Raw genomic sequence first — 22,813 nt, forward strand, 5'->3', positions numbered from 1 at the left:
TGACAAGATGCAACAACAACAACATGGTAAGTCGGCTATTAACTTGAGCGGCAAGTTCATATAGCCGAATGTGAAAAAGTTAATATACTATTGGTTTCAGGTGGCCGGAAATTCGTAGGTAAGAGTCGAGCCGATTTACCGTGGACATGTTATCCCACCACTGAACATCCGTGAGAAGAGGTCCTTGGGTCACCGCAACTCAAGTCCCAGAACTCATGCCCTTGGGGTGGGCTGAAATCCTACCCTTGGGATGGACTGGCCACTTGGGTGGGATACGCTTGGATGGGGTAAAGCGGGTTTCCTTCAGGATATGGTATTTTCTCAGCATTAGGTTTTAATGCCAGCACATATAGACCACTGTGCTCTTTGTTGTTGTGGCTGATGGCTTCTTTTAGAAGCGTCACCAAGTTCACACAAAAAGGGGGGGAGGCTTCCAATGGGGGGGAAGCCAGTCATGCGAGGGTTATTATTAGCAGGCCAAGGTGGGCTAGCAAATGTGAGCTTGTGGACCACCTCGGCATGAATGTGATTTGTTCCACCCTGGGGAACGATGAACGAGGCTAAACGAAGTCCCAGTATTTGTTAAACGACAACGCCAAGGACAGGCTTAGAAACAGCGGAACGAGATACGCCACTGAAAGGATGCCAACAAACCAACAGCCTCGACCTCCCTTATCGTACGCAGCTTCGCTCCCTCCTTCGGTTCGTAATTCTAATCACGTACGATCTGCCCCGTTGTACTTGAGCTCTTTTGCCCTTTTACTTTCTTCACCTCGTTTATCCTCGCTGCTTTCATCCATCCCTGCTTGACAATGACGACTGGGTCCGAAGCTTCTGCAAACATGTCGGATGGTGAGTTGGCGGCTTCGTTAACACGGCGGTCCGCACGCAAACCACACAGGAAATCTAGAAAGGGATGTCTAGACTGCAGAAGACGTCGAGTCAAGGTGAGTTTGGCTGCACGAGACCGTTATGACATTGGCTAAATGTTTGTTTGTCTTTAGTGTGATGAGGAGCATCCAAGCTGTCGGACATGTGTGCGGAGAAATGTCCACTGCGAGTACCCAGACAATGCCCAACGTCTGCCCAGCCCGCCAACAACTACACCAGACTCCCATGTCCCACTGTGCCTTGCCAGATCTTCGTCTTCACCGTCGGCCCCAACGCCAGCCACCACGCCTCTCTTCAGCCTCGCCAACGTCACCACTGACACATTCTCGTTGGTCGACTTGCGTCTGCTTCATCACTGGATTACATATACAAGCCAAGACATTTGCAGGTGTCCTCCAGCTCGACACATCTGGCAAGGCATACTTCCCCAGATCGGATTCAAACATCCATATGTGTTGCACGCCTTGCTGGGTCTTGCGGCTTTGCATATTGCCTATCAAAACCCGCAGGAGAGAAAGGTCAGATGGATGGATGCAGTTGACCACCATAGCAGAGCGCTAGATGGCTTCCAGAAAGCCGTTGGGTGCATCAGCGAAGAGAACAGTGAAGCACTGTTTGTGGGATCACTATGCAACGTCTTGTACGTCTTCGCCCTGTCGAATCCGCTCCAGGAGACTCTAGGCACCGTCTCTTACTCGACAGCGTCATCACGGAACGACAGGATACTCGGGGCTGAGTGGATTCCCATGATCCGTGGTTTGGAAGCAGTACTTCGGCCCATCCAATGCCATTTGCTATCTGGCAGGATAAGCTCCATCCTCAGCCTCGGCAATTGGGATGAGCTAGATCTTGAAAAGAGCAGCTCTGACCCAGCTGATGAGTACATTTGCAGAAGCCGGGAGACCTGGAAGGACTCCAACTGTTCCGAGATCTATGAAACTACTCTCCAAACTTTCCGAAAATGCCGGTTGTACTCGGAGCAGTTCTCTTCCATGGATCCAAAGGTTATTGACCAGTGGGTATGGAACAGAGCGTGGTCAGGACCACTCATGTTCATTCACTTTGCGCCTGAGGCATACTTTACGCTTCTTCAACAGAGGCAACCACCTGCTTTGGTTCTGTTTGCTTTCTTTGGCGCTCTTTTTCACACACTGGATGACTATTGGTTCTTGGAGGGATGGGGAAGGTCAATTGTTGAGGTGGTGCACGATATCCTTGGTCCGTATTGGAAGCCTTGGATTACTTGGCCCCTGCAAGCAGTTGAAATGGAATGAATTCAGATGTGTAGATATTAATTATTAGATCTTATTTGAGTAAATGAGTATTATGTAGATGATATTCTTCTCTGATTTTGTGCTAGTCGGAGCTTAACTCTAACTAACAGTAATATGACTCTGGTATCTATCCTCGCTATCCAGAGGGTTTCTACTGCCCCGTCAGTTGTCAAAGCCTTTTTTTGTAACCAAGGAGATCCCAGTATCTTAATCCAACTACCCGTGAGTTCCAGCCAGCGGACCAGCTCGGTCGAGTATGCCGGTTATATCCCCACATGAAGCCGGACAAGACTGCCTGGAACAGAGTGTTCATCAAGTTCAAGCCAATCGTAACCTCTAGCTTCCATAATGCAGTCGGCACTGCTCGTCGCCCAGAAGGAGGGATCTCTGGGATGGACCGCGAGGGGTAAGGTACCACATCTTCTAGCGTCGTATTCTGGGACAGCCAGGACTCGACTTCTGCCGGACCAATGTTGACTGGTACGGTTTGGGAGCCAGGTAGTCGAAACCACGCCCGATATGTCCCGGCCAAGTCTCTTAACGCGAGCATATCTCTTCCTGACAGGTGCTGTAGCAGTCTCCAAGCTTCCATAGATCGTCGGGGAGCGAGTCCAAACGCTGGCACACAGAATAATGCGTTGAGAATCTGCGAGTCTATCTCGATCCATTTTCGACGGGGAGAGTTGATGTCGTCGCAAGTTGGGTGGCACATGGCTGGGGCAGCATTGCAGAGTAATAGGAAAATCATTCCTCCCCACGCAACCACGTTGAGACAGTATATGATGAGAAGAGCTTTGAGGATGGTCATGTGCTTGACCCAATCGACTGCCATGGCCACCCTAGATCTTTGAGATTGCGAGGCGTTGGGAGACAGGTGCTGGCCGTCTTCCAAGTGACCGGGTGCAAACCCTTCGGCAGAGTCTTTCGTCTGGCTGATCAACTCCATCTCTTGAGATGTGTGGCTGTTGACTAACAGATATCCGGGCTGGTGACGAGTGGAGGTGGATATGTCGTCAACCGTCTCCTTCGGACCGGTGTCCAAGGCCACATAAACAGCCCCCTTGTTGTCGGCCATTGTCGTCTCTTTGGGACCTGTCGTTTAGATCATGGGTCTTGGTCGGAGATCTTCTTTCTCTGGCTGGTTCTTATAGTACATATCCGTAATGTCCTGAACCAACCTACGAACGATTTCTCTCGGCCAATTGGCGAAATGACTTCGGTCAATGTCCCTTTTTCGGTTCCACGTCAAGAGCTCTGAGCCACCCCCATCTTCGTATGCGTATTTCGCTCGGTAAGTGCTTGGCATAAATGCTGCCCATTTGTCTCTGGGTCGTTACGTGTCACGGCCGAATGCTTCTTGAAATTGCAGAGCCCATCTCCCAGACCATGGCTGAGCACTGGTGTAAATGATCGGACCGCTCTCACACTTGTCATTGATCGTGATGCGATGTGACGGTCACCGAACGTCTCGCACTTTTTACAAATCCATACTCGCAGTGCACATCTAGATGGGAGATCTAGCAGCGGCACTTGGATCATTCTATTGTCATGTGAAGATTCTCGATTTACTCTAAATCCCTTCCTAACTCTTTATGTGCAATCAAATATGTACAATGCGCAACGCTTTCACCCATGCAATCATTTCATCTATGTATAACCCACGTCTCGAGAACAACAAAGGCTTCAAACAAATCTACGACCACCCAACCTTAAAGACATGCTTGTTTATCTTCTGCTGGGGGCTACTGCCTCCAAACCAACATCACCGTCACTCTCATCAGAGCTTCGTCGGCTGCTCTTATCCTTGGGGCTGAGCTGCTCGACATACCAGACCAGGAAAATGGCCATAACAACAGCCATAAGGATCGTGTCGAAGATGTAGAGAAATATCTCATGGGTAATCAGATATCCCTTATTTCCCTGTAGATACTCAACCACGCGGAAAACACTTCGAATCAGGATAATAAGACTGGTGATGTAGAGAACCCAGAGATATCGCTTCCAAGGGACATCACCTCTCTTGGCCACACGCGTCGGTGCAAGCGTAATTCGACGGTGGAAGAGCATGGCTGTGACGATGAAGAAGCCAAAGATACAAATCTGGCAGAAGAGACCGGCGATGATGATCTTTTCACCAATCTTGTAGAGGTCCAATGTTCCACCAGACTGGATACCTCCACCTCCTGCTTGGAGGGAGAAGGCAATGACATCGCCAGTGACAAAGATCCGTGTGACCCAGTTGACCGGAATCAATGACAGATGTTCAGCTCGGAGAGTGCGAATCAAGCGACCCAGAATCATATAAATCGATGCGGCGTAGAGGGCGGGAGCGACGAGGATCAGGATGGCTTGAATGACGAACCCGCCAATTGAGAGGGTATCATAATGACTCCATATTCGACCGCAGTAACCAATGGTTTGGACTACAAAAGAATGTTAGTATTTCCCCACCAGCTTGTCCAAATTGGTTCACTCACAGACTCCACCAATTGTGAACGCAGAGAAGTAGAAGGCTCGGGCTCGGAGCAACCTCCAGGTGTGAAGAATCGTAAGCACGGCAAACACAGCAACACTTGCGATAGCTGCAGGCAGTGAAGGAGTGTATCGATAGAGTTTAAAGTCAAAGGCAGCACCCGGGTCCGTTCCGTCGTTGTTCGCCATGTCGTGGACCTGTGTGGATGTGTCGAAGGGGCGGGAATAAGACGGTGGAGATGGAGTGTGGCGAAGGGCTCCAGCCGAACGAGAGTGTGACAGTTAAAGAAGTAAAAGGGGTCATCAGTGGGAGAGAATGCATACAGCTAGGAATCCGTCGAGTGGAAAGACTAAATACTGGTGTTTAACAACACGACAGGCCCAGAGAACAAGCAGGCCAAGGCTTTTTTTCTTGGCTCATGTGGGCAAACGAGATGATTGATGCTGAATCTCGGACCAAGAACGAAATACGAGGCTGAACGAGGGCCCCGCCAGACTCGGAGCGTCCGAGTTGCGTCGTGGCTTATCAACAACTAAACGAAGAACGAGGTATGCACGACTCACCGACCAGTTTCATTGAAGCGCGCGGTAACGAGCAGCGAGATCTCTGACAATTCCATAATTAAACATTGAGGCTGATTCAGGTGGTTCGGTCCGCAAGGCGTTTTTGATGGCCATGGCATTGTATATAGCTACCGTGGTCCTTTCCTTGGTTTAGCATCTCTCAACACCATCACATTCTCTCATTCAACACCCCGGTCGTCTTTTTGTCATCTTATTTCTTTGGCTTCATTAGCTTATAGATCTTCTTTCCTTGCTTTACCTTGTTTTGACTAGCTGTCCTTTTCGTTCATTACTCTAAACCTTCACCAGAACGTTGCTTTCTGTCGCACAGCTGCCTTATCCGTTCCTTGTCTCTAAACCACCATTCCCTGGACGACATCAACTATCATGTCTCTTTTTCATAGAGCTGATCCAGCTGCCGACGCTGGGGCCACATTTTCGCTCTATCACTACGATCCGACAATTGCTGGCGGCGTGGTCTTTGCGCTGCTCTATCTCGCCACTTCAGGGCTTCACTTCTGGCAGTTGTTCCGCGCGAGATGCTGGTTCATGATTCCACTGGCTATGGGAGGCATTCGTAAGCGATACTTTCGCTTCTTTCGGGAGATTTAGAGGAAACTAACAACCATCCTCTTATAGTTGAGGTTATCGGATACGCAGCTCGAGCCAAATCAGGCGATGAGAGTCCCAACTGGACTCTTGGTCCATATATCATCCAGGCAATTCTCTTGCTCGTGGCGCCCGCTCTTTTTGCTGCGAGTATTTACATGGAGCTCGGCAGGATCGTCATCATGTCCGAGGGCGAGGGACATGTCATGATTCAAAAGAAGTGGATGACCAAGATCTTTGTCACGGGAGATGTTCTGTCTTTCTTTCTTCAAGCTGGAGGTGAGTATTTCTTACTTTCCACAATATTCCTACCAAGTCAAGCAGCATGCTAATGAGATTAGGTGGAGGATATCAAGCCGCTGGCTCGCTAGAGGCCTTGAACAACGGTGCCAAGGTCATTATTGTCGGCCTCTTTGTCCAGCTCATCTGCTTCGGCGTTTTCATCGTCATTGCTGTGTCCTTTGACCGGTCGATGCGACAGTCTCCGACAGGCCGATCACATGTGGTTCCCTGGAAGAAACACATGAAGGTGTTGTACGTCGGTAGCATGCTGATCATGGTGCGATCCGTCTTCAGGGCTGTTGAATATCTGCAAGGCTTCAATGGATACCTGTTGAGGCATGAGGCATATCTGTACATCTTTGATGCTCTCCTCATGTTTCTCGTCATGGTCTTGTTCAACTGGATTCACCCGGCTGAGATCACGGCCATTCTCGGTAACATGGGCAATTCATATGGTTACAAGATGGATTCGGTTGGGGGTCACCATCGCTTGACTGAGGAGGCTTGATGCGGGTTCGCTTTTGGAGTTGCAAACACGGTCTTGTAGGATATTCAGCGTTATTGACTGGCGCCTGAGAGTAGAGATAGACTAGAAGGATGGTTTGATGACGAATCATGGGTATCAAGGAGCTCTCTTCCCAAATAGAACATTGTATCAAAATTCGCATCCGAGACCATGTTTTCGGCCAATTCGGCGATACAACCCTCTGAGTATACTCTACAAAAGAATGATGGGCTTTCCAGCTACGAGGCTTCGAGCCATATTCCAATGCCGTCATTCGTTCACATCTGCAGGCTCGAAAATTACCACTTGCTCGAAATACCAGGCCCAGAGGCCAATACTCAAGGCAAGCCCTGGATACAAAACGGAAGATATGACTTCGTAGCCAATCCAAATGCGCTACCTGGATAGAAGAATCGCAGGCCAGGTACAAGATGTCAACAGGCTAAACAAGTCAACGCCTGTCCCCATTGGGTGAGATCCATGGTTTCCCAACTCATCTCTATCCTTGTATTTCAAGGAAACTTATGCACAATGCCGCAAGTTAAGGATTATCCTAGAAAATTCCAAAATAGACTACCTTTAGGGTATGACAAGCTTTTCTGCTGGTGTCTCGTCTCCTCCTTGACGCGCATTCCAAGACCACAGGGACCCATGATATGCAGGGGACTACAAGGGACCAGGATGCTGCATGATGACGAGGATTGATGGAGCTAATCAAGCCACAATGCAAACTTAGCTCGGCCCTACCCACTCATCGCGTTACACAACTGTCCATTCTGGACAACGATTGGTGCGTTGATGGTCTCGTTCTTCGTTCCCCTCGTATCTCGTTCTTCTTGCCTCGTTCGTTTCTCTGATTTCGTTCCCTCTTAGACACTCGGTTCCCGCTCAGCTTTTCGTTCTTTCCCATCGTTCTCATCCTCTTTGTTTGAAGACTGGCCTCATTGGCGATGGATATGACGCAGCAGCCGACGACAGGCAGGCGAAGGCCACACAGAAAATCGAGAACGGGATGCTTTGAGTGTCGGAGGCGACGAATCAAGGTGCGTGTCGCTTTGCCACATTCTTCTTCGATTAGCTACACAGTCTAATACATGCTGCAGTGTGGTGAAGAGAGACCGGCTTGCGCGGCATGTGTTCGACACGACCATCCATGCGTCTACCCGTCTGCACAGCAAGCCACCCCCTGTCCCACACCGGCAACCGACCACCCTACTGTCCAATCTTTGGATAGTGAGGCATCATTGACATCCTCTCTTTCGGTACCCCGCCTCGCCGAGAGGGATCAGACACCCTTTCCATCGTCACCGACCTTTGTCCTTGATGATCTGGCCTTGTTACACCATTACACCCTGTCGACAAGCCTCCACATTGTCAAGTCTTCTGGTGGAGACGAGTATTGGCAAAAGGTATTCCCCCAAATTGGATTTAGGCATGCCTTTGTTATGCACGGCATCCTTGGTCTGGCAGCCTTGCATCTCGCATACAGGCAATGTGCCGAGCGAGAACGGCTTCTCTTGATCGCCGCCCACCATCACAACATGGCGTTGCAAGGGTTTCAGGAGAACATAAATCACATGACCGACGACAACAGCGATGCTCTATTCGTATGCACATTGATGAATCTTCTCCACGTCTTTGGCATGTTTGGACCGCTCTACGACGGCCCTGCCGCCGGCCGCAAGTCCCGGATCCTCGGAGCCGAGTGGATCCCCATGATCCGCGGCGTCGGCGCCGTACTGAAGCCGGTATACGAGCGAGTACGGTTTGGACCCTTGAGTCCACTGCTTGGTCTCGGTAACTGGGATGAATTGGATCCAAATGACCAAGAAGTCGCACAGGACGGTCACTTTCGCAGTATTCAGCAGGTCTGGGCTCAGACCCACGATGCAGAAGTCTACGACAAGGTATTGTACCTTCTCCGGAAATGCAACGCCTACATGAGACAATTCAAAACGATGAGTCCACAAGTTTTGGCGAAATGGGGATATAATCAGGCCTGGTCTGGGCCGTTTATCTGGCTGCACTCCAGTCCAGACGAGTTTTTTGAACTGCTGCAACAACGTCAGCCCCCTGCCTTGCTAATCTTTGCATATCTCGGCGTATTATTTCATGGTTTAAACGAGTACTGGTTCATGGATGGTTGGGGGCGGAACATGGTGGATGTGGCTAATGAGCTGTTGGGAGAATACTGGAGTCGGTGGATGGCGTGGCCAAAATCAGTGGTTGGCATTGATGCATAACCCAAGCACTGTTTCGCACGAGTAATGAATGGTAATTTTCAGCCCCGGTTATTGTGCCTCGGCGCATCTGTTTCTCGGTCGTATCAACCAAGCCCCTTGGTGGCGTCAGTTCATGAACGAGGTACGAGACTAGGTACGAGTTGGTCAATTTAGAGCTATTGTTGACTCCGCCACTCACGTACGTACTTGGCTTCTGCCAGACCGGGGTCGGGGTCCTTGCTTTATGCTTGCTCTCCCTCTTTAATGACCCCTCCCTCACATCAACTTCACATCCAATTAGGCCACTGGGCAACGAATATCGACAACAATGGCCAACAAGAAACGAGACACAATCCGATATGAGCTCGCTGACGACGAAACACCATATCTGAGCCCGGCGCCACCTTATTCTATCCCGAGGAAAGCAGTCGGCACAAGTGATCTGGCAAACGCCGCAGAACTGCCCTCCGAACCGGTATCACCAGCCTCGTCTTCTATATTCGGCGGTTTCGGCAGCAATGACGTCAAAATACGAGGTGTGCTCTCTCCTACCATTTCTATCTGTCCCTGGACTCACTGGCCTCAAAGAAGATGCTCGAGTCGACGTCGATTTCGACTCAAAGCTAGTTCGCAGCCTAACCCGCCTCTACCACGCGCCCTCTGAAAAGCATGACGAACCAAAGACGCCGTCACCAGAGTACTCTGAAGCGCAACCAAAGTTTCAGACATGGGCCACAAAGTTGAACATCGTCATTCAAGTTGTGGGGAGTCGAGGAGATGTGCAGCCCTTCATCGCGCTTGGTAATGAGCTTCAACGACACGGCCACCGCGTCCGCCTGGCAACCCACGACACATTTGAAAACTTTGTACGAGACTCTGGCCTCGAGTTTTACCCCATCGGTGGTGACCCAGCCGAGTTGATGGCGTACATGGTTAAAAACCCGGGCCTGATTCCTAGCATGAAGAGTCTCAAGGCGGGTGAAATCCAAAAGAAGCGCGATATGGTCGAGGAGATGCTCGAGAAGCTGTGGTATTCATGCTTGAGACCTGATACCCTGACTGGCCAGCCTTTTGTAGCCAACGCCATCATCGCCAATCCCCCGAGTTTTGCACATATTCACTGCGCACAGGCTCTCGGTATACCGGTTCACTTGATGTTCACCATGCCTTGGAGCAGCACTAGAGCCTTCCCGCATCCCCTCGCCAATTTGAAGAACGCCGGCAGCGACCCCCAACTTGGAAACTACATCTCGTACAGCGTGGTCGAATGGCTGACGTGGCAAGGGTAAGCCGACCTCTTCTTCACTCGGAGAACCTTCTGCTAACATGTTGGACCGCAAGGCTGGGCGATCTCATCAACAAGTGGCGAAAATCGATAGATCTAGAAGAAGTGGACATGTTTGATGCTCCCATGCTCGCACAAACACTGAAAATACCCTTTACATACTGCTGGTCGCCAGCTCTTGTGCCGAAGCCGGCTGACTGGGCTTCGCATATCGGTTAGAAAACCCCAAGCAACAACCCCATACACCTGACCACCACTGACAACTAGCATGCAGACGTTTGTGGATTCTTCTTTCGCGACCCTCCTCAATACTCTCCACCAGAAGATCTCGTTCGGTTTCTCGAGGCCGGTCCGCCACCAGTCTACATCGGTTTCGGGAGCATCGTGCTAGACAACCCAGAAAAGATGATCAGCATTATACTCGAAGCTGTCCGTGTTGCTAATGCCCGCGCCATCATCTCCAAGGGCTGGTCTAACCTCGCAGGCTCGGAGAGTGAGAACATATACTGGATAGGGGATTGCCCCCACGAGTGGCTCTTCCAGCACGTTGCTGCGGTAGTTCACCATGGAGGTGCGGGAACAACAGCTTGCGGGCTGAGGAACGGAAAGCCCACTACTATCGTTCCCTTTTTCGGAGAGTGAGTCACTGTAGAACGATGATACTATCAACGATTGGGATCCAGGCTAATCCTTCGCTCACAGTCAACCTTTCTGGGGCCAGATGGTGGCCAACGCAGGGGCAGGCCCCAACCCGATTCCACATGCAAAACTAACAGTGAACAATCTTTCCGAAGCCATTGTGTACTGTCTATCGCCCGAGGCTTCGGCTGCAGCTGCGTCCATCGCCGCCAGGATGGCTTCTGAAGTGGGTGTTCGTGCCGCTGTGCAGTCGTTTCACAGACACCTACCTCTCGAGCAAATCCCATGCGACTTGATCCCAAGTGAGCCGGCTGTATGGCTATATACTCATTCGAAACGACCAATCAAGTTTTCCAAGATTGCCGCAGACATTCTCCTGTCTCACAAGTCGATCGATTTCAAGCACTTGAAACTGTAAGTGTCTAGTCTCTTTGACGCCCTGGCGACTTAGCCTGCTAACTTTGTTGCCACAGACATCAGACCAACCCCATCTATATTGAAAACAAGCGATGGGACCCCATCTCTGGGGGTGCATCGGCTGTCATGGCGACAGCAACTGGCATGGCCGGTTCGATGACGGGCATCGTCACCAAGCCAGTGGAAGAGTACCAAAACGAGAAGAAGCGGCGCGCTCGCCAGATGAAAGGAACCCAGTCTGTAGTCCCAGCCATCGAGGATGAGAAAGCTGGTCCTTCAGAACGGGCCTCGGGCGACTCATCCCAGCCAAACAGTGAGCAATCGGGCTCTCTGGCTGGTAGAATGGCAGGGGCATCGGCCAAGAGCATTGGAAAACTCGGTCCAACAGCTCTGAAAGGCATGGTGGTTGATATTCCTCTTGCTCTCACCGAGGGTTTGAAAGCAGTGCCACACGCCTACGGCGGCAATGTACGTGACCACGGCCCCGTGATAGACGCCAAGAGCGGGATGGTCGTGGCAGGCAAGACTTTTGCCTGGGGTTTCATAGACGGCCTGAGTGACGTCGTAACGGAGCCATACAACGGAGCCAAAAAGGAGGGTGCTCTGGGGGCTTTCAAGGGCCTTGGGAAGGGCGCCATGAGTCTGGTGACCAAGAGCGGCGCTGGCATGTTTGGGGTGTTGGCCTATCCCAGTGCCGGCATTTCCAAGAGCTTGCGGACGGCTGTGCACAGTTCGACGCGTAAAGCGATTGCCCAGGCGCTCCGAGAGGAAGGGGAGTGGATGGTGAAGAATAATGGGGATGCGGTAGATGCGAGCGCATTGATGAATGACTTTAAGAGCATTTCAAGTACTTGACTCCAATATCACAGAGGAACCCTTTTATATACACATCAATCAAGGCCAAGATTCAGATATCCTTGATCAAGTCATTAACCTCATCGCCACACAACGCTTCATGCTCGCCGTCCCTTCTAGAAAGATGATAGTGCTCATGCGAGGGTTGAGGTTTTGACATGTTCGATCAGGTTAGGTTCGTGTCCGAAAGAAGGGTATTAGTTCCAAGGCCTGACAGGAACCTGGCACTCCACCATAGTTTCCATAGGCGATGTCAGAGATGGCATAGTTTGACTAAAAGGAGTTCCCCCTTACCCAAAGGAAAATCATAGCTCATCCAGATCATTAGTCCTCGACCTTCAAGAGTAACGACACCCCTATCTTCCAGTTCACAACGTCGTTGTCGGGGCAGTTGAGAAGACCTTGGTGTAGTCATGAGTGACGAGTATGTGTATTAACGTGCTGGTATAGTGGAGATGTGATGTGTCAGGCCATCAAGGCCCATCGAGCTAGGTCAACTAAAATACTAAACAGTGCGATTATGTTCCGGCATATTGGTTCTGTTTGTCTCCCAACTCCCCAACTCCATAGCAAAACTCAAAAAGTCAGACAGTACATTGTTACTGTTCTAGTCGACGCCACCTTCGTCTGTGGGTGGCATTTTGTCATTCTCTGGCGTTGGAGGCAGTCTCTGTCCAAGTGTCGGTGCAAGTCTATGCGTTCCGAGAGTTGGCGCCAGTCTCTGCTGTCTCAGCATTGGTGGGAGGGTGTGAGTAGGGGGGGCTGCGTCTGGCTGGTTGGCGGTAGCGGTAGCGTTGTCTTTCTCTTTGCGTGAACGCCCACGTTCCTCCTTCTTATCCTGCTTCTCAGGTTGTGGTTTAGGAGTCTTTCGTGCACCTCGCAGGGCTTCCATCAGCTTGTTTGGTTTCTTCTTCTCTTCCTTGGCCTGCTGAGCCTTCTGTGCCGCTCGTGCAGCCTCTTTCTCTCGTTGCTTCTTCTCCTCTTTCTGCTTCTTAGCCTCCTCTTCTAGTTGGATTTTATCTGCGCTCTGGCGTTTTTCCTTGTCTGAACGCTTCGAATCACCGTTCTTTACGGGAACAGGACTCTTCACAGGAGCAGGACTCTTTACCGGAGCGGGAATCTTTACCGGAGCGGGACTCTTCACCGGAACGGGAGTCTTTGCGAGAGCAGGACTCTTTGGGGGGACAGGACTCTTGACAGGAATGGGAGGACTCTTTGTGGGGATAGGAGGACTCTTTCTGGGAAAGGGGCTCTTGACCGGAGCAGGGCTCTTTGGGGGAGGAACAGAGTCTTTTGCAGGAGCAGGAGTACCCCTTCGCTCCTTGTGTAGACTCCGGCGTGACGCTCTCCGAGCTTCTCGCTCCTCTGCATGCCTTCTTTCGTCCTCGGAGAGGTACACTCGGGAAGACCTCCGTGATGCTCTCCGTGCTTCTCGCTCCTCTGCTAGTCTTCTTTCATCCTCAGAGTACACACGTGAATGCCTCCGTGAAGCTCGTGAGGGCTCTCTGCTGCTCCTGTGGTGTCGCCTTTCACTCTCCCCCCGGTGCCGTCTCTCACTCTCCCGCCTCTCCCGCCTCTCACCCTCCCGTCTCTCACCCTCCCCTCGATGCCGTCTCTCACTTTCCCCTCGGGTGCGGCGTCTTTCTCTGTCTGAGTGATCGGAGTCACGGTGCCTGGTCTTTCGGTCCTTTTGCATAGTCCGACGTTCTCTCCGAGCCCTGCGCTCTTCCTCTGCTTGTCGTTCCTCTTCCTCAAGCCGTCGGGCAAGTCGTCGTGCTGCTCGTCGAGCCTCTCGATCCTCATCCTCTCCTTCACGTCGTCGATGTCGCTTGTGTCGGCTTTGGCGATCTTCCCTATCTGAACGCCTAGGGTCATCGTGGTGTTCGCGTCGGCGCCGCTCGGCCCTTCGCGCATCACGTTCCTCCTTCGTCTCCTCCCTGTGCTCGTGACGGCTAGGCTTCCATTTACGAGACTTTCCCTCGTCTGGTTTTTGCTCTGGTTTTTGCCCAATGTGCTCTTTTGTGAAGCGTCGCCACCAGGTGGGCCGGCGTTCGTCGCTGCCGGGACGTACTTCTCCTGTGCGCCCAGGATCAAGGGGGTCTGCGCCCGCGGTCGCAGGTCGGGCCTGTGCGGCCGGAACGGTTGGTGAAAGGCAGTCAACAGTGTTTTCAGAAGTATCGCTATCAGAAGAATCGTCTGAGAAAATCTCCCAATCCGACACGTCACGGACAACCGGATCGGCCGTCGCGACACCTTCACCGCCTCGCTGAGCCATTTCCCTGGTCCTGACGTGTGTCGATAGTCTAGAGACTTTGGATGGAGTCTCTCCCCGGTAACCCAAGAGAGAGACGCTGCGTGCCGTGTTTGAGCGGTCAAGGGGCTCAGTTCGTGTTTACGCCCTTGAAGATTCGCTTCTGGAGGTTGAGGGCCCGGAAATGAGAACAAGTGACCGCGTCCGGGTGATCACGGGCGGTGGGGCAGAAGCTCGATTTGATAGGCCAGGAACATCGGATTAACTCGTCCGCTTGGACCCGATTGGTCAATTATTGACCCGTAATAGGGGTCTCTCATTCGTCAATTGAAACAATTCATTTCAATCACTTGTAGAAAAGCAAGTCATTTAAACATCGATTTGACTGATTGCGACTGTGCAACGCGTTCTGTTTATTTAACGTGCGCTAATGCGGGTTGATGGGGGGACTACGCGATGTGGAATGTCGCATTGCTGGGCCGAGGTTAAGCCGGTGAAAGACGGGAAAGTTGCGATGCGTGGTCACGTGTCTCGTGTCTTTCATCCCATTTCACTCTCTTCCTCGGGTAGTTGCCCAGAAGAGGATTATCAGGATATTATGTCTCAATGCATTTAATACATCCAAGAACAAGTGGCTGAGCATTTTATTTTATTTATTTTCTTTTGGTCTTCGTTAATTTTAAAACTCCCTTCAATGCAGCCACCTATCCCGGGATGTCCGGAAAGAAAACATGTCAGGATTTGCTTTCATACGTAGACTTCAAGACTCAAAGAACATCATTCAAGTCTTCGTTCAAGCTTGTCAAGGTGCTTTTTTTCTTGTTACATAATTGCAAAGAGTCTTTGCTAATATTTTTTGTTTGCCCAGCCCGTCATAATCTGTCCCTTTGCACTCCCACCGGAGCCTAGGGTAGCACTCAGTGTTCTTGAACCAAATCGGCCCCACTCTTACCGCGGCGGGCGCGGGAGCGGATGCCGGCTTCCTTTGCCGGTCCGGAGAAAGGCTGGAGGACCGTCGGGATCTGAAACCGGGGTAATCTTGCTTGCAGATTTGACATGCGTGACATCTCGTTGGGACTTTATATCTAGCTCAATTCAGATGTGTCTACTCCGTATGCAGCCTACAGCTGCGATTATCTCGGGCAAAGCCTTATCTGTGGGTCGTTCTCATCCACGTGAGCACACACGGCAAGTTCTCCTTGACAAGTCTGGTGATGTTTTCTCGTGTATGCACGTAGGTACAGGTGACGAGTTTCCCGGACCTGTTTTTTGTCTAGTGTTTTTTTTTTTTTTGCGTTATCTAAGCAATCAGCTCTCAATGATTTATTCAAGCTGTACTTCGTCGTCGTCGTCGTCGTCGTCGCCAATCCCGTGACGTCATACTCCAGCGCAGCAGCCTCTCGTTCGGACTCGGCGGCATCATCATCTCTAAGGTCGTCTTTGGCCATTAATACCTAAAGGGGGGGCCATGAGTAAACCGACAACATTTGCGAGATATTCTTCTCTGCGATGCTGGAGGAAACCCGAGCAACCTTTACTTGGACAAGCAGTAGAACGCGTCAGCATTGGAAATTTCCATCTCGCTCTCCACGCTCTGCCCTTGGTCCCGAAAATGCACTAACAGGCACTAACGGAACAGATGCTGGACAGCCATCAAGTCAATCAAACAAAAGTTTATTCGGCATAAGCTCAAACCAACAATATGAGGCCGTCCCTTCTAACAAAGATGGCCTGATTTCGCTCTTCACATGTAGCAAAGGAATGTTCGTTAAACCACAGTTCAACACGAGCAATTGCGATGATCGCCTCTCTATTAATAGCTGACAGAGTGGGGTGGTTTCTCTCGTTAGTGCCACGGGCTCATGCGAATACGTTCTAGAACGGGACAGGCATGCACGAAAAAGGGGGCCTCGTAATTTCCCAGTTCTATAAAAAAACTGCATCCTCCAAAACTCTTCCCATCTTGGCATCTCCACCATCTCAAATCGACAGAACCAACATGAAGCTTCTTGGCTCTTTGGGTAAACTCGCGGCGGGCCTGCTGCTCCTCACGGCGCAGGCCTCGGCACTCACGTACAAGGGCTTCAGTCTTGGAGCCAACCGAGCTGATGGAGCCTGCAAGTACACGGCCGACTGGAAGAAGGACTTTCAGACCATCAAGAGTTGGAACAAGGGCTTCAACGCTGTCCGCCTTTACGCCTGCAGTGATTGCAACAGTAAGGAGTTGCTTTTTATCCCTGCTTTTTTCTTCGTTACTGACAAATTCGCGTCACAGCTCTCGGCAAGGCTGTTCCCGCTGCCAAGGCTACTGGCATCAAGATCCTTGTCGGCGTCTGGGCTACTGACGATGCCCACTTTGGACGAGAGAAGGCTGCTCTTCTTAGTGCCATCAAGGCTCACGGCACCGACTGGATCGCCGCTATCAGCGTTGGCTCTGAGGATCTTTACCGAAAGGACATTTCCCCTCAGAAGCTGGCCCAGCAGATCTACGATGTCCGTGGTATGGTCAGACAGTTCAACAAGAACCTCAGGGTACGTCATTCATATCATGTCTCACAGATGGGCATTCTTATCTGACTGAAAATACAGGTTGGACACACTGATACCTGGACTGCTTGGGTCGACGGCGCCAATGACGTTGTCACCAAGGCCTGCGATATTGCCATCACCAACGGCTTCCCCTACTGGCAGGGAGTCAACATCAAGGACGCCCTCCGCCTCAAGACCTTCCAGAACTCGTACTGGGACGTCAAGCGCCGCGTCAACCAGGTCCACCCCAAGATCGAGATCTGGGTGGGTGAGACTGGCTGGCCTACCAAGGGCGCCAACTACAAGGGTGCCGCCGCCACGACCGCCGCTCTGCAGAGCTACTACAACAACGTTGGTTGCTGGCTCTGGAAACAGACCAGCGCCAGCGCCTTCTGGTTCACGGCTTTCGATTCGCCTACGGCCAGTCCTGAGGTTGAGAAGCACTTTGGTATTGCTGACTCGAACCGCAAGTTGAAGTTTGGCTTGACTTGCTAAAGCACCTGGATGATAGAAAAGCATCTTGGAGAGGTTTATAGAACACTTGCATATTACATTTTAAAGAATAGTATTAGTAATAAGACATAAATTATTATTCTCAAGTCGAGGTGCAGGGGCGAGAAGCAAGGAAATTGGGTCAGCGCGGTGTGGGGTGCAGGTGATGCGTGAACAGGCATCATGAACGTAAAACTAAAGAGTAATAGAGGCATTCATATTACTTGAGTGGTCTTGTGTTGTTCTTCAGTCAGAGATAGAACTATGTGTAACATTTTCTCATATATACTGTGAGGACACTCCCTATCGACTCGGTGCATAAACATTGAGCCTCTCCTTCACTCCATGCAGAGACTACAAAGACGCGAAACATGCTGACCGAGAGGCCAGCCGGTATTGCGCCAAACTAAACTGACCCCGGCTTTGCAAGAAAACAAAGATATCCCGGCCTTTGGACATCTGCCTTGGTTGCTGATCCCCTAGTTCTTATGCTCAACCTCAGCGCGCTCAATGTCCACCGCCTTGCTAAGGGTCGACGCCGCGGCATCAGGTCCATCGAAGATAATAGCAATTTCCTCCAGCGAAGGACCCTTGGTCTCGGGGTAGACGAAGTAAATAACGAGCCACTCAATCAGAACCCATGGAATGAAAACGGTGTACAACTTCCAAGCGATATCGTCTAGTCCGACAGGGATAGCGTAGGTCGAGAGGAGGGTAAAGCACGTGGCGAACAACTGGTAGAGTGCTTGGCCTCTCATGCGGAGGTTAAACGGAAGGATCTCGGTGATGTACAAGCCCAAGTTTCCGTTGAGACCAAGGTTATATGAGGGCGAGAATAGGTAGAGGAATGCAACTACTGCTCCACCAGCCACCTTGTTGCTTGGGTCGTTGGCGAAGACGGCGCTGCCAGCGGTGATGCTAACAAGGCAAACAAAGATGGCTGCAAGGGAGCAAAGGAAGAGAGTGCGTCGGCCGAGCTTCTGAGGAAGGGTTGCAAAGTAGAGGGCAGAAAACCAAGAGAGGACCTGCTGCGTCGCGTTGATAAGAGTCTGTTCGAGACTCGTGGTAAGTCCAACGGATGTCAGAACCGGTGCCAGGTAGTATGAGATAAACGCGTTTCCAGACATCTGGCTGATACAGGCGCACCAGAGAAGGATAAAGAGGCGCTTTTGGTTGCCCTTTGTCCGGACGAATTCGAGGTAGTTCTGGATCCAGTTGTTGCGATCAATGCTCCTCTCGTAGGCGAGTGCATTCGTGATCTCGCTATACTCGAATTGTACGAGGGCATCTTCCTTGTTCCCTTCGGCATGATATTTCGCGAGGATGTCAAGGGCCTCGTCGTTTCTGTCCTTGGAGATGAGCCAACGTGGGCTCTCGGGAACGAACCACAGGCCGAGAAGCTGAATGATTGAAGGCAAACCCTGGATTGCAGAGGGGATACGCCAGGAGGCGGACGAAGCGATTCGAAAGGTACCAAAGGTCACCCACGCGGCGACAATAGAACCAAGAGAGTAGGATGTGTTAAAGAGAGCAGTTGCAGTAGCCCTGTGCGCTGGGTGTGCCAGCTCGGTGATCAAAGGAGCACCCGAGGCGCCGATGAAGACAGCGCCGAAACCCAAGATGCCCCTGGACACGACAAACATGGGGAGGTTCTGGGCGGCCGCCTGAAGTGTAGCACCGATGGTGCAAACAGTTGCTCCGAGGCCCATGGCAGATCGTCTTCCAAAGGTATCGCTGACGACGGACAGAAAGGGGATGGCACAGAGACCGCCCATGGGGTATGCGGCATTGAACAGCCCCAATGTCGAGCCCTTGGGTTCACCAAAGTAATCTCGCCAATTCTCGACTGATTGTAAGCCGTTCATCATAGATCCGTCAAACCTGAATTTGTTTATCAACCTCGAGGTTAGTTGTTGGCCGCAATTGGGGGGTCGAGGGGGGTCGAGGGGGTGGACAGCTTGGGGTAAGACACTCACCCTTGGGTAAAGATGGAGAGCATTGGAACGATCAGCAACAAGTTGAGAGTGCGTAGGTTCCGAGCTTTCCACCATTTCGTCGTGTCGACACTGCTCTCCGGCATCAATGTCCGGACTTCAACCACGGGAGCAGACATGTTGGCGATGCTGGTGATGGGATTTGGGAGACAAGTTGATCCAACAAGGTTATAGACAGCTTTAGATGTGACTGCTGAGAGGTGATGAGACTTCTAATTCAGCAGGAGTTGACTGTTCTTTTATCCTTTCGCAAGTTGCCTTGAAAAAATTGAACCAAGACTCACGAGACCACCCTCAAATCCCAGACCTGGGGTCCAGAACGAACCACTGACCAGAAAAGGAATAGCCTACCCCTGCAAGAAGGAAAAAAAAACGTTTGTCACGATCGGAGGTAAGACCACTCTTTGGTAAGGTGATCAAAGTCTGGGGTTTGGGGTCTGGGGTTGTGGGAGTTCGTGGAGAAGAACGAGGAGGTGTGGTGCATTGCTTACAGAGCTAACTTTGTTGCTAGCACTTGACTCTAGTCTCCCCCGCGGAAAGCCGGGTACGGTAGATGGGACCAGGTGCGGAAAGCCGGGTAGACTAGTTGTTGAATACGCGGAAAGACGGGGCCTCGGCTTCTAAGGAGAACCGTGCCATCCTTTATGACTCGCTCGGTCTTCTCCGGTCTTGCCTCTTGTTTCTTTGCTTAGGCTCTTTAGCCGATGGCATCCAGTGCCTGAGAGTTGTGCAATCCGATCCTGATCAACAGGGTCGAGGCGGTTGATCGGCGGTTTGGAGAAGCTTAATTTCGAGCTTGGACATTTACCCCAGCTTTCACGGCTCAATGTAGTATCATGATGCACAGAGATGCAGGCGAGTTTTTAGTAAGAGTAATATCAGTAGTTCAAGGATTTAATTGTCCCACTACCATGACCGGGTCCCTGAGTTCAAGCTGAAGCACTTTGCTGGCTCCGTCATATGCACTTGCTACTGTAGTCTTGGCTATGTCACTATTTTGAATAGTTTACAGGGTAAAAGTCAGTTCCAGTCCAAGCTTAGTCTCCTGACGTCCATCTGGATACGTCACATGGATAGGAACTCCATCAACGGGAGCCCCCGTATCAAGACGCAACGACACCGATGCCTTGTCCCAACCTTCGGACCGTTTCCAAGCAACGTGCGCCGTCCCAGGCGCCAACTTGCCACCCAGGGGGACCTTGGCCCTGAATGAGGGGAAGAGCCCCGTCCTCGGCCGAAACGACACCGAGCTCCAGCCCGGCTCGGCTGGTCGGATGCCTGCAACTTCAGCCATGAGTTCGTACAGAGGTACACAGCTCCACGCGTGACAGTCGGATCGCAGCGTCACCTCATCTTCGCACCATGTCGTCAAGTTGAGGGATAGTTGGTTCAGCCATGGCTGCCACATGTCGTGAAAGACGTCGTCGTACAACGTAGAACCTGCCGCTGAGAGAGAACGGAGAAGGTAGAACGACATGGCTTGTGACGGTTTGGTAAACTCGGTGGCAGATATCGGGGCCTGCAAGTCCTCTTCCTCAGAGGACTTGGACTGTGCCATTGGCAGAGACTGCCTCAGCAACTTGCGTGCATAGTCTCCTGTCGCGGCTCCGCACAAAACGGCCCATATCTGGTTGTGTTGACTAAAGTCTCGGGTGACATCAGCCGAAGAGGCGAGCCCATCGGTGAATACCTCGCCGAGCCGACAATGTTGCCTGAGGGCCCCGACGATGGTATCCGCCCGAGCCTCGAGTTCCCCTGCAAGGCCTTGTCTTCCGATGGCCTTGACTACGGGCACCAGTCTTTGCATAGTATGGGCATAGAGTGAGTTTGTGAAGGTCTGGTACCCTGTTCGTGCGGCTGCTGGAGGAATACCCATCGGCTTCCACTCAGGCGTCCAGTCCACAAAGTCCCAGAATGGAGTCTCTGAAGATACGAGGCCCAGCTCAGGATCGACACGCCTCGCAAAGGATTCGAGGATTCCATCACAAACAGGGATCAGCCGGCGAGTGAATCCAATGTCCCGAAAGTGTTCAAAGTGATCCACAAGGGTGAGGATCCAGAAAAGTGAGAAATGTGGAATTATCTGGAGCTGCGATGCCGGGCTACGGCTTGCCAGCAATCCCAGATGAGCGCGGTATGAGTTGTGTAGTTGAAGAATGGCCTGACGAGCCATTCGGTCGTCCCCAGAAACGTAGTACGTAAAGAGACACGAGCTTCGTACGTCCATGGCATACTGCAACTGCTCGTAAAAGGGACAATCCTCGTAGCAATCGTGCATGCAGTTGGTGAGGGTGCGGACGCTGGTGGACCAAAGCTGCTCATAAGCTGTTCTGGGGATTTCAACCTCTCCAGTAACATCCAGTGGATAATGTGTTCTATTGACGTGCACTCCAGTCATGATGAGGTCGCTTTCAGGGTTAACTTGTATGTCCAGGGCCAGGATACGGAAGGTTCGAAAGTGAAACGGTCGGAAATTCTCTTTGGTTTCCGGGCTCATGGTATACTGAAGGCTCTGAGCTGACTCGCAGCCTTGCTCGCCAGTAAAGACGTACCGATCCTGTGGTCCGTAGAGCTTCTTGGTCGTGTCAAGGCGGTCGCCTTTGCGGCGAATGTAGGGGATCATATCCGGTTCGTCCTCATAGCACTCAGTATAGGTGACACGAAGCTCACTGCCGGATGACGTGGGACGTTTAAAGCAAAACTCGATATACGCCGTCAAGTGGTGATTTGCCTCAATCTCAATGTGATGCGTCGTGCCTGCTGGTAGGCGGAGAGTTGGATCGCCACCCTGAGGATTCAAGAGAAGCTCCTCCCATTCCTGCTGGGATAGTGAACTGCGTAGGTTGTGCACCTTCTTGAAGCCTACCGGAGTGATATGCGGTAAGGGAATCATCCGGGGATGCAGCATCCAAGGAGGGCTGAGACCATGAGACTTGGGGAGATCAAGAACCTGGGCGGTCACCCAATCGAGATCATGCCTAGGAATGCTCGCGGCATCTTCGTAAACGTGTAGAAAGTCGTCTTCTTTTTGGTCGATACGAAGCTTCCGAGAAGCGTCAATAGCGACAAGCCACGTGTCATCTGTGTCGAGCTGAATCTCATCACGTCCTGCTTCGCCTGCTCTTCGCACCAACAGGCCAGGAAATGGCATCCTGGGGAAGCTTGTACCGTAGGGAGTACCGTGGTACAGTCGGAGAACCTGGACGGAGAGGATATTGAGGCCCAGTTTTAGGTATGAACTCATGTCAAGTTCGTCATAGAACCACATATGCTCGTCGCCCTTAACGGGGCCGAAGATAACGAGACGTCCGTTGATGTAGAGTTGATACTTTGTGTCTGCTGTGATCTGGACAATGACAGGCTCGCTAGGGACGCGGTCGAGCGTGAGTTCTTTACGAAAATGGACAAAGCCTCCTGCTGAGTCTTTTGCGCTGTCGACCCATTGCGGGTGCCATATCCATTTTGAGTCGATGGGTGGTGTATCCATGTTGTTTGTCGTGAAAGATTGTTGGAGAGAGACAGCCGTGGGCTT

At 51.6% G+C, this 22,813-nt stretch overlaps 8 protein-coding genes and 1 pseudogene across 9 annotated transcripts, besides 1 other annotated feature; 4 read left to right on the forward strand and 5 right to left on the reverse strand.

The window, feature by feature from the left end:
* Nucleotides 1-842: 842 nt before the first annotated feature.
* Nucleotides 843-2,165, forward strand: NCS57_00925300 (Zn(2)-C6 fungal-type domain-containing protein; the record flags this gene model as incomplete). Its single annotated transcript, XM_053059033.1, has 3 exons — nucleotides 843-852; nucleotides 925-947; nucleotides 1,005-2,165. 3 exons carry the CDS (start codon nucleotides 843-845, stop codon nucleotides 2,163-2,165), a joined length of 1,194 nt encoding a protein of 397 aa, XP_052911104.1.
* Nucleotides 2,166-2,334: 169 nt separating this feature from the next.
* Nucleotides 2,335-3,240, reverse strand: NCS57_00925400 (uncharacterized protein; the record flags this gene model as incomplete). Its single annotated transcript, XM_053059034.1, has 1 exon — nucleotides 2,335-3,240. One exon carries the CDS (start codon nucleotides 3,238-3,240, stop codon nucleotides 2,335-2,337), a length of 906 nt encoding a protein of 301 aa, XP_052911105.1.
* A 650-nt stretch (nucleotides 3,241-3,890) lies between these two features.
* On the reverse strand, nucleotides 3,891-4,835 carry NCS57_00925500 (annotated as a pseudogene). The gene is made up of 2 exons: nucleotides 4,643-4,835; nucleotides 3,891-4,588 (listed from the first exon to the last, which is right to left on the reverse strand).
* Nucleotides 3,891-4,835: a sequence feature.
* Nucleotides 4,836-5,588: 753 nt separating this feature from the next.
* Nucleotides 5,589-6,600, forward strand: NCS57_00925600 (uncharacterized protein; the record flags this gene model as incomplete). The annotated part of the gene is made up of 3 exons (XM_053059035.1): nucleotides 5,589-5,778; nucleotides 5,841-6,089; nucleotides 6,152-6,600. 3 exons carry the CDS (start codon nucleotides 5,589-5,591, stop codon nucleotides 6,598-6,600), a joined length of 888 nt encoding a protein of 295 aa, XP_052911106.1.
* Nucleotides 6,601-8,138: 1,538 nt separating this feature from the next.
* Nucleotides 8,139-12,015, forward strand: NCS57_00925700 (Glyco-transf-28 domain-containing protein; the record flags this gene model as incomplete). The annotated part of the gene is made up of 7 exons (XM_053059036.1): nucleotides 8,139-8,504; nucleotides 9,121-9,355; nucleotides 9,408-10,104; nucleotides 10,161-10,318; nucleotides 10,379-10,742; nucleotides 10,807-11,157; nucleotides 11,217-12,015. 7 exons carry the CDS (start codon nucleotides 8,139-8,141, stop codon nucleotides 12,013-12,015), a joined length of 2,970 nt encoding a protein of 989 aa, XP_052911107.1.
* A 607-nt stretch (nucleotides 12,016-12,622) lies between these two features.
* On the reverse strand, nucleotides 12,623-14,290 carry NCS57_00925800 (uncharacterized protein; the record flags this gene model as incomplete). The annotated part of the gene is made up of 1 exon (XM_053059037.1): nucleotides 12,623-14,290. The coding sequence occupies one exon, from the start codon at nucleotides 14,288-14,290 to the stop codon at nucleotides 12,623-12,625; it is 1,668 nt and encodes a 555-aa protein (XP_052911108.1).
* A 1,867-nt stretch (nucleotides 14,291-16,157) lies between these two features.
* Nucleotides 16,158-17,290, forward strand: NCS57_00925900 (uncharacterized protein; the record flags this gene model as incomplete). The annotated part of the gene is made up of 3 exons (XM_053059038.1): nucleotides 16,158-16,482; nucleotides 16,542-16,798; nucleotides 16,856-17,290. 3 exons carry the CDS (start codon nucleotides 16,158-16,160, stop codon nucleotides 17,288-17,290), a joined length of 1,017 nt encoding a protein of 338 aa, XP_052911109.1.
* A 476-nt stretch (nucleotides 17,291-17,766) lies between these two features.
* NCS57_00926000 (MFS domain-containing protein) lies at nucleotides 17,767-19,400 on the reverse strand (the record flags this gene model as incomplete). Its single annotated transcript, XM_053059039.1, has 2 exons — nucleotides 17,767-19,168; nucleotides 19,264-19,400. 2 exons carry the CDS (start codon nucleotides 19,398-19,400, stop codon nucleotides 17,767-17,769), a joined length of 1,539 nt encoding a protein of 512 aa, XP_052911110.1.
* Nucleotides 19,401-20,287: 887 nt separating this feature from the next.
* NCS57_00926100 (Bac-rhamnosid6H domain-containing protein) lies at nucleotides 20,288-22,768 on the reverse strand (the record flags this gene model as incomplete). The annotated part of the gene is made up of 1 exon (XM_053059040.1): nucleotides 20,288-22,768. The coding sequence occupies one exon, from the start codon at nucleotides 22,766-22,768 to the stop codon at nucleotides 20,288-20,290; it is 2,481 nt and encodes an 826-aa protein (XP_052911111.1).
* Nucleotides 22,769-22,813: the final 45 nt, after the last annotated feature.

Source organism: Fusarium keratoplasticum, chromosome 7 (genome assembly GCF_025433545.1).
Source record: "Fusarium keratoplasticum isolate Fu6.1 chromosome 7, whole genome shotgun sequence".
In the NCBI taxonomy this organism is placed as follows: Eukaryota; Fungi; Ascomycota; class Sordariomycetes; order Hypocreales; family Nectriaceae; genus Fusarium; species Fusarium keratoplasticum.